The sequence below is a fragment of a genome, unplaced genomic scaffold (assembly GCF_019419815.1).
Source record: "Pyrus x bretschneideri cultivar Hongxiangsu unplaced genomic scaffold, Pyrus_bretschneideri_v1 Contig2, whole genome shotgun sequence".
NCBI lineage: Eukaryota > Viridiplantae > Streptophyta > Magnoliopsida > Rosales > Rosaceae > Pyrus > Pyrus x bretschneideri.
In genome coordinates, this window is record NW_025999501.1 from 1,790,489 (window position 1) to 1,801,289 (window position 10,801).

Genomic DNA, 10,801 nt, shown 5'->3' on the forward strand with positions numbered 1-10,801 from the left:
TATTATTACAACGGAATATCACAATAACTCTGAATCTAGTTCATGTTGATTAGTCTCATTTTCACGGCCACATAATTAATTCAAAAATGTTATTTTTACTATCTATTTGTATTATCTCTCTAATACAAATGAGACATACATACGTTAGTGGACTCTATCTCGATTAGAAAGATTGTAAAAATAATGATACAAATAGATATTAAGGGTAATACTACTCTAATAAATTCCAATTTAAGAAGAGATCGATTAATTATAACGATAGGAGCAAAAGTGCCTTACTAATATAGCATCTTTAAAAGGAATATTTTCTTTTGAGTTCTCATCCTCTTAAGAGAAAGGGAATCCACATGGATTGTATGAAGGTCAGTTTCCTATAGTTTCTAGAGCAGCTAGCTAGGCTTGCTTTTTAAATTATTTACTTGTTTTTTTTTATTAATTTCTCTTGGATATTAATTTCTATCATCTGTTCAACTCACTATAAAATCCAAAGAATAGAAGCTAGCAAGAGCACAATACCAAGTACCGGTGTCCTCCTCTTTCCAGTCACCCGTTCACCTTTTCTATTGCCTCCATAGCTCTCCTCTTTCCTTTCATGCACTTATTGGAAAAGAATAAACTAGACACGATCTTGTGGTATATATATGTAGCACTCTTCTTTATCAACACCCATCTCTTGCATTTCTCTAGTAAGTTAGCTCCTGAGTCCTTACATCTTCAAGTCTTCATCGTTCATTTTTTAGAGGAGGATTTCGAACTCTGGATCTTTAGCTATATATAAATATTTTCATTAGTAGCTAGCTAATATACATATATAAGCTTGTCCAAGACCAACAATTAACCATTCTAGCGTTTTGAACAATAAGCTGAAAAAATGGGAATTCAAGGAACTTTGGAGTACTTATCAGATGTACTAAGCAGTGCCAAAAAAGGCAAGAAGAAGAAGCAAATGCAAACGGTGGCCATAAAAATCAGGATGGACTGTGAAGGTTGTGCCCGCAAGGTCAAGAGTGTCCTCTCCGGCGTAAAAGGTGGGATTAATAAATTCATATTTTTGACAATGTTTGCTTATTAGACTGGTAATCTGAAACTTTAGACGAAAATTAATATGATCAATGATCTTATATAAGTTCTAATATATATATCACTATGATTAATAGGCTATCCTAGCCGCGTTTTAGGGAGTGTGTTGAGTGCTGTCCATGTCAAAAGAGCATCTTTGCCATAGTGATTTAAATAATTTTGGGCATCTCTCCTTCCTATTCACAATTAGTTCTAGCGTGGAAACTCAACTTCCTCAGGTTTGGGTGTGAATTAATTCACTTTGATGATTGTTTGTAGGTGCTAAATCTGTGGACATCGACTTGAAGCAGCAGAAGGCAACTGTGATTGGATATAACGTTGAGGCAAAGAAAGTGTTGAAGGCTGCTCAGTCAACAAAGAAGAAGTGTGAGTTGTGGCCTTATGTTCCGTACAATCTGGTTGCTCATCCTTATATTTCTCAGGCATATGACAAGAAGGCACCTCCTAATATGGTCAGGAAAGTTGCCGACACTTCAAACATCACTGAGACTGCCATGGACGACCGCTACACAGTCATGTTCAGCGATGACAATCCTAATGCCTGCTCTATCATGTAGCTAGATTATTAATATATATAATCAATATATCTAAAATAATCATATTTATAAATAGTGGATTAATTAACGAAATAGTGTGGTATGTGGGGTTGATATACGTGGGTTTTGTTCAGGGAGTTCGATTATTCAAGCTGTTGATTTATCTCTTTGGCTAAAGCTGTCATATTTGCGTGGAGCCTTTTGTGATTCAAGAGTAATATTACTAGCTCGTGTCTTTTTTTCATCTCTAGCAATATTGTAGAGATATCGAAAAGTGATTATAATTTAAGACATAAGCCCACATGTTGCTGGACTGAATATGCAAAGAACCTGCCCCTTTCATCCTAAAACACAAAAAGACAAAAAAAAAAAAAAAAAAAAAAAAAAAGAGGATAGTGTTACAGAAAAATGGTTTTTCACATAAATATAAATTAAATTATTTAATGCTGTTCAAACGAGTGATTCAAATTTATAGTTTGATAATATAAAAGTGTCTAACAAAATAAATCACTTTTTAGTTATGTGCTATAGATTAATTAATTTATTTGGTCATAGAGATTGAGCATGCAAGACGTTTATGATTTCTTTAGACGAATGTTCATATGTGAATGGAGCTTTCAATGATAGTTACTAGAATAATGCTACATACATATATGAGAAATTTTTTATTATGATTGGAATACTGATGATATACCACGTGTTTTATATAAATAGTAAAAAATTGTATTTTTTAAGTTATTAACTTATTAATACATATATCTCATATTTTATATAATAAAATGTGATGTACCATAATCTCTCTACATTTATGATCTATGATCTATGCAAACGCGAATAATTTCTGAACTTTTGAATCTCAAAACAGTGTTTTATTTGTTTGTATTATGACATTTTGAAGTTTGAACCTTTCATTTTTTTGTGATAAGAACCTTTCTAACTAAAGAAAACAACATCATGTCATATTTGCATCCCCAGATTCTCTCGTGATTCTTTTGGTGATGATCTTGATGATTCGTGAATTATGTTTGTTCATCGTATATCATACGGTCAGTTTTTATCAAGTACCGTTTACGTTTATTTTTAAATAAAAATATTTAAAATAATTTTTGACCGCACAATTTACGATGAATAAACAAGATTCACGGATCTTTGGGATCCTCACAAAGAGGATTTGGCGAGGATCCGGACTCTATTTGCATCTCCAGATGAGCGTGCATATTAGGATGTAAAACACATATACATCTCTTGTAGTAGAGATCTTGTGTTAAAAAACTAATAATTTAAAAAATAAAACTTCAATTTACTTATATAATGACACGTGAAGTATCAACCGTGGTCTGAACACGATGAAAAATGTTGGTCAAACATTTCTTCGATGAATAATTTTAAGGAGAGTAAAATATGCATCATCTTGATCGAAAATTATAGATAATAACTACGTAAAATTTCAACTCCCTTGACACCTATTTTACAAATTCAAAAAGAAAACACAATTTGCATTTCCCAAAATATAAATAAAAATTAAATGTGATTTTTACATCTGATTAGGGAGTTAGTGAGACTAAATTCAAGAATAAATTTAATTATTCAAATAGACGAGTTAGTGTGGATCGAATTGAGATCCAAAGGTATTGGTTGGATGAATTAGTGTGGGTTGTTATGAGACAGCAACTCATATCTAATCTCAATTATTGTATGTTGGTATGTGGGGCTTTTCTAAAAGGCGCTCTTATTTGTACTGTGGCAAGGGATTTGAAATTTCCTATATAAATTTTTGGATAACGTTAAAGAGACTAAATTTATAGATTAAATTTCGTAAAGAGTAATACTAGAGAGATTAAATTTTTTAAACCAAATTGCTAACCAAATAATGTGTCACAAATAAGAAATAAGCACGTTAATCGATACTTAATTAATAATCCAATTATCTCCAACCACATCATTTAGTTTGCAAATTTAGTTCAAAAGATTTAGTCTCTCTAGCATCACTCTTTCGTAAATTAAATGACATAGAAGTTGATGAATGGAGCAATGCTAGGTTGACTAAATTTGTAGGGGTAATGTTAGAAAAACTAAATTTGTAGACAAAATTTTAGAAACTAAAGAATATGGAAGTTGATGATTAGTTTATTACTTAAGCATTAATAAACATGCTCATTCATATTGATGACACATTATTTAGTTTGTAAATTTTATCTCCAGAATTAGTTTTCCTAACATTACCCAATTTGTAGACAAAATTTCTAAACTAAATGATGTGTCACCTAAGAAATTAGTATGTTAATCAACACTTAAATAATAATCTAATCATCAACTTCCATGTCATTTAGTTTACAAAATTTAATCTCTCTAGCATTACCCTTAGATTATTATTTAAGTGTTGATTAACGTATTTTTTTTCTTATTGGTTACATATAATTTATTTTATAAATTTAGTCTACTTAGCATTACTCTAAATTCTTAATTCATATTTGGAGTTAATATTAATTAATAATTAAGTTTACGTGGTGTTGCAAGAAACAAATTATCGCTACTAATTTATCCAGGAAGATCTAAGAAAGTTTGGTAATTTGCGTATTTTAATTAGAAAGATATTATGAATAACTCATTAATATTAAGCGCGGTCAACTACTGTATGAATTTATGGGAACGTAACTTTGAAAAAAGTAGAATAACTCATGATAGCTATTCTGCTTTTAGGGTGTGTTTGTTACACCAGATTATCTCGGACTGGACTAGTTTTAGGGACTAAGTTGGATTGGCTTAGACTAGACTAAACTGGACTGACTTAGTGAAGCGTTTGATTCAGTGTCGGACTAAACAACATGTTAACAACAAATTCTAATATTATATTTTTTTCATTCATATTTTATTAATATTTTATATTATTTAATACAAATTTAGTAATATTTTATTACTTCCATTGTCTATTTCTTTTTTTCATTCTGGAAACCTCCCATCTCCCATCCTAATTTTTTTTTACCTCTTATCTTCCTTTTTCTTCCTAATTTTGCTCCGACCCTCTCCCTCTCTTCATCTTTTTCTTTTCCTTTCCACTATCTCCTCCCTCAAAACAGCGTCATTCATCATCCCCCTTTTGTTCTCTCTTTTTTTCCTTTTCCTTTTCTTTGATGTTGTGATTCCTCTCAATTATTTATGGCACCATAGATTCTGATTTCCTAACTTCATTTCCCATGGAAAATTGAAATTGTGTAGAGACTCCTCTCTGCAGCGCCATGGATTTCACAACTACTATGTTTCTCGCCCATCGTTTGATTTTCTCAGAAAATCTCTTAATTTTTTGGGAAAAATGAAGAATTTTTCTATTGAGTTTGTTGTTATCGAATTGATTTTTTTTTTCTTTTCAAATTTTGGTGGTTGGATGTTGAGAATTAGGCGGTGGGTGTGGTAGGTTTCAGATCTGGGTATAGGTGGCCAGAGTTGCAAAGAAGCAGACGACTTGCAGCGTGCAGACTTCGTATGCAGAAGGCTTTTAGGTTTGGTGGTGTGATTTCGGAGTGAGGACATAAAGCTAGCAATGCAAGCAGTAGCAGAGAGAGGTCTTAGCAGTCCCATGGTTATTGGGGGGGGGGGGTCTCACTAAGACCTCTTAGCGAAGGGTTTTGTCCATGCAAGTCCCCTTTAGTCTCATTAATGTGAATCCTAGCATGAAACAAACAGGGTATTGGACTAACAGCTAGTCCAATCTAGTCTAGTCCCACTTAGTAAGGGTAAACAAACGCCCCCTTAGTCTCTGTTTAAGTATAGGATTAAGACCATGTTGTTAAGAAATGAACCACAAAATTTTAGATAACGAGGAATAGATTCGAGAGAGATTTGCTTATCACTATTTAAAAGATGTTATTTGTAAATTTCTCTTGCTCGCCTTATAATTTAGCATCAATCTATTGGGACTTTTCTTTTTTCTTTTTGCCCAATCTTGGGACTTGAAAATCTCTTACTCGAATTGCAAATGTAAGGATAGTATAATAGCATAAGTAAGGGTGTCAAACCACAGAGACTGTTTAGACCTCTACAAATTACTAGCTTTATGTGAACCCTAACTAAACAATGAAAATGCAATTTGAATTTAGATTTTTCAATTGAAAACTAAAATAACTTAAAAATGCAAGAAAGATAAAGATAACTGATAGGTTGATTCATAAATAATGGGAATGGAACTAGGGATACCGATTTCACCATTACAAGCCAATTCCATGAAAATTAAGTCAAAATGCATTCATCTCTCCAATCTTCAACTAGGGTTTGTTTTACTCATTTATGATCATCCATTTGATGTGTGGTTGTGATCAAGTACTGCTAATTTGCAACCTAGTTGTGATGTTCAACTTAGATTACCAAATAAGAATCCACTAAGAACAAGAGACTTCAAAGAACCAAAGAAATCACATGGTAGGATGTATGCAAAGCAGTTTCTTCATTCGTTTACATGTCCACCATGATTAAGCATGATGTGTATAACCTTGGTCAAATAATCTGTAAGAAACCCTAATGGTGATCAAATGTTAAGATAAACAAACAAATTAAACTATAAAATAAGTGAATGAAACAAGAAAACAAATTGATGAATCGACTACTTTAACTTAATAACATAGAATAGTTTACAAGGCTACATCGAATTCTCTTGCTATAAACTTAATACATATCATGATCACAAAAAAATATAAATAAAAAGCGTAACATGAGTGAAATTAAATTCATAGAAGAAATCCCTTGAAGCAATTCTAATGTGGAAATCTTTCAAGAATAGCACGACTGCGTGGTTTCTTCGGTGGCAGCGGCTGGTGAAGGGAAATAGAGTTTAGTTTATGGAAGAAAAGCCAAAGAAAGAGAAGAGAGAGAGCTCTGGGAGTCCCCCAAGGGGGGCTTGTGTAAAAGTGATCTGAAACTCTAGTATTTATATGCTAAATGGGGTTGCATCTAATTGCAAGGTGATCCCAACCATTAAGCCAAGGTTTTTAACGTTTTTCCTTATTTGGCTCCTCCAATTCATACTAGATATTCTAATTCCTTTCCCATTCTGCTTTTGATCTTCTAACCAGCCAGATTTGATTTGAATTCTTTATTTGGGCTTCAAAACAGGCCACTAAACTTCTTTCTACATTTGAATAAGGGTCAACCCCAAAAATGACATGTTTTCAGTTCTTTTGACTTCAAGTTGATCCTAAAATACATGTTACTACACATTGATACAAAATAGGATTAAATGCAATCGGTTTTACTCTAAAACGTCACAAATAGATTAAAAATAAATAACATAAATGCATGAAAAATATGAGTTATCACGAAGGTAGCCAATCTTTTTCCTTTTTTCTTTATCAAATCCTGCCTTAGTCTAGGCATGATGAGAAAACACATAAATTGAACGTATGGTGGCACCTGAGTTGGCAACTTTCCTCGCAACAGAATACATAAATAATATCAAAACCTACTATTTTACCATATAATACATAGAGAATATCGAAACCTACTATTTTACCGTATAATTACAAAGACCAAACCTATACATGCACTATATTTATTTGTTAATTGTGGTCTTTGTAATTGTACATACATTTTACCATATAATTACAAGGAACATACCTATACATGCACTATATTTATTGGTTAATTATGGTCTTGGTAGTTTTTACATTACACTATTTATCCATGTGTTCATGTTATGAGAGTATTAATTAATTTCACATTAGGAAGAAAATGGACATTGTATGTGCTTATAAGTAAGCTACTCTCTATACTGCCAAATAGTGATACTCAACTTTCTTCACCATGTACATATATATCATAATTATATAATTGAAGTTAGGTGAGGTGATTTTTAAGACATTGCATGTACTTATAAGTAATTGAGCTACTCTATATTGCCAAATGGTGGAACCTCAACTTTCTTCACCATGTACATATAAATCCTACTTATATAATTGAGGTTAGGTGAGGTGATTTTTAAGATCAGAGATTTTAGAGAGGTAGCAGTGGAGCAAAAAATAATCCAGAAAGTTCTGGAATTGGTACTTAGGATTTTGCCCACGAATGACTAGAACACCCTCACTAAATTGGTGAGACCCACATTCCCTTCACATGTAGTTCAACCACCAAAAAGACTTGAGCTATTAAGTAAGACTTCTCTAAGCTTCTCTGCTCATGGCAAGGAGATAAAGCAAGGGAATTAAGTTGAATTAATAACTATTTCTTATCTTTAAGCTTTCCTAATTGAAGACTTATTCCTTTAATCAAGAAAGAACAATTTATCACATCCAACTGAGGAGTCTCCAAAGATTAGTCTTAGATATTCCCATTTATTGAATAATATCGCCCCTAAGGATTATTCTCAAGCATCTTTAAGATAATTCAAGATCTTAACGATATTTTCCTACTGCATCCAATGGATGACACACTCTGGCCAACTAGACGCTGACAACATGGGATGATAATCTCTAAACATGTGGCAGGCTACATCTCTCTATAAATACCCCTTTGACACTAATTTTCTAGCAAACTTTTGCTTCACAATTAAGCCCTAAACTCTCTCTTTTAAGAGAAGCTGACTTGGACATCAGAGATCCATCGGCCAAACACCCCCACCCCACTCCTTGGACATGTGGCTTCGATCCTTGATTTTACATGTTTAATTTGATTTGTAGGTACAAATTTGTCAAGACTGAAGATAGATGATTTTTGCTACTACAAATGGGTGGTTTCATTGAGAGCTTGATTCAAATCTAAAAAAAGCTCTCGCAATTATTTTCTATATTTCCACCATTTTTGAATTTTTCTAATGCATCAAATCTTCAAATTTTTTTAATTCTCTGATTCGTATGTGACACACCCCGACCCAGAAAGTCCACTTGGACCCTGAATCGAGCTGTGCTGGCCGACACCTGGAAGGTGACGAAGCCATAAAATGTGATAGTGCATAAAAAGTGAATAAATTTGAATCTAAAAGTGTCTAAGTACCAAAGTGCGCTACGAGTGGGAGCGAACCCATTTCACGCGCGATGTCAGAGCATAAGTAAGGTACAATAATGTGGGTAAGAATTATACCCTCAAAAATATCCATCAATACTAAGATTCGCCACATATTCTTGTCGATACAAACTCAGCAGCTAAAACCTGGAGGGCACCAAACAGAAGGTGTGAGTAAGCAATAAAACCAAGCTTCCCAAAGTTACTACCTCTCAAAAAGTAATGCCCCTAAATGTAAAACCCGTATCGTTTTCCATAAGACAGTACAACATATATACATATATCCAAACCATACTCGGAAATGACCAAAACCACGGTTTGCCATCACATCCACCATACATTAATAAGTAGGCCAAATGAACTAAATCAATACAAAGTGATAAATCAGTCAGAGTCAGCTAAAATGACATGTTCAACTTATCCGTATCTCATCAATCATGGCTAGCATATAAGTCGGAGTCACCTATAGTGACCTGTACGACTTATCCATATCTCGTCAATCCTGGCTAGCATATAAGTCGGAGTCACCTATAGTGACCTGTACGACTTACCCATATCTCGTCAATCCTGGCTAGCATATAAGTCGGAGTCACCTATAGTGACCTGTACGACTTATCCATATCTCGTCAATCCTGGCTAGCATATAAGTCGGAGTCACCTATAGTGACCTGTACGACTTATCCATATCTCGTCAATTCTGGCTAGCCAATAGCTCAATAAGTATACCTGCACACGAGTCGGAACCACCTAAAGTGGTCTGTACGACAGGCCTGGGTGTAATACATATAAACGCTCTAGTGCTACGATCACGTGAAGGCTGTGCGAATAATCGCGGGTCACCTACGAGTCGGAACCACCTAAAGTGGTCTGTACGACAGGACTGTGCACCTACCTTGGATCCAAGGTGAGCGTAAGGTGCGGGAGGTGAACATCACGTGAAGGATTGTGCCCTGGCCACGGGCGGGAGCACTAACACCGAGGTGCAGGTTTATGAGCTCTCAATACATCTCAATATAACATGTGCAACTCATGGCAACCAGTACGACCGTATCGAAGTTGCCTAACTCATAACTGTAGTCATGCTATAACGCAATCGATTCAACTAGTACCATAAACTCACCTGAACTTACCTGGGTGTCCTGAGTTCACCTTTGTACTTGAAAGCATTCCCAATAATTATATGCAAGTAATATACATGTGGATATATCATGATGCAATCTACTACTCAACCATGTCGTAGCATTTTCAATTATAAACAATATGGTGTGAAGTGTACAATCAATAACGCCCTACTTCCAAACTACTTATTTTCAGGGATAATTATCCATAACAACCCAATTAACTCTAATTTAACTAACTAATTCACAAAACTAAAACTTGTCTTTACCAATTTCCTTCGCATTACTCAATTTCCCAAGCAAGGCTTTTGTCTCAAATATTTTATGGCTGCATCTAACGTCTCGTTAGACTGCCTACGTACCCTAAATAGGGATCAAGCCATTCGTAGTTCATATAGTACTTCAAGCATTCACAATAATTATATATGAAAGTAATATGCCTAATCAATTTAAAGGTGTCGATAGAACTCTCAATAATATGTACGATAAAAAGGAAAAGATGCACTCACCTGGAGTTCATGCTATGATTCTCTAGCGCACGCATCGAGGCGTCCTGAATGATTGGTCCCTGTGACCAATTATCAAATCACATCTCAGAACTCTTATCCGTAGAATATGTAATTCACATAAAAAACAACCTCAACGACATTCTAAAATAGTTTGAGACCCATTGACCACAAGTCAACCGTCGATCAAAGATCGACGGTAGGGTTTACAACCCTGTATAACCTGACCCGGAAGATCCGCATATCAGATTTCCAATCCGAAACTTCCAACGATCCACAATATGTTTCTAGAATAACATAATAAAATTTCATTACGATCCAACGGTCAGATCTCCGCCAATTGCCTAAAACAAGTGACCGTGAACATTTATTTTACTAACTTACAAATCCAATTCGGGAAGATCCGTACATCGGATTCCCGATCCATAAATTCCTATGATCTTTAAATATTACGTATTATAATGTACCCAAGTTTGGTGACGATCCAATGGTCGGATCGTCGATTTACATTTTCGTCAAGCAATGTATCGTAACGAATTTAGGTTCCAACGATCAACCTATGTCATTCAAATAACAA

General features: G+C 34.3%; 1 protein-coding gene across 1 annotated transcript; it reads left to right on the forward strand.

Annotated features, from left to right (window-relative positions):
- Positions 1 to 349: 349 nt before the first annotated feature.
- Positions 350 to 1,860, forward strand: LOC103938882 (heavy metal-associated isoprenylated plant protein 24). The gene is made up of 2 exons (XM_009348931.3): positions 350 to 1,028; positions 1,339 to 1,860. The coding sequence occupies exons 1-2, from the start codon at positions 872 to 874 to the stop codon at positions 1,635 to 1,637; spliced, it is 456 nt and encodes a 151-aa protein (XP_009347206.1). The 5' UTR covers positions 350 to 871; the 3' UTR covers positions 1,638 to 1,860.
- The last annotated feature ends 8,941 nt before the right edge of the window (positions 1,861 to 10,801 follow it).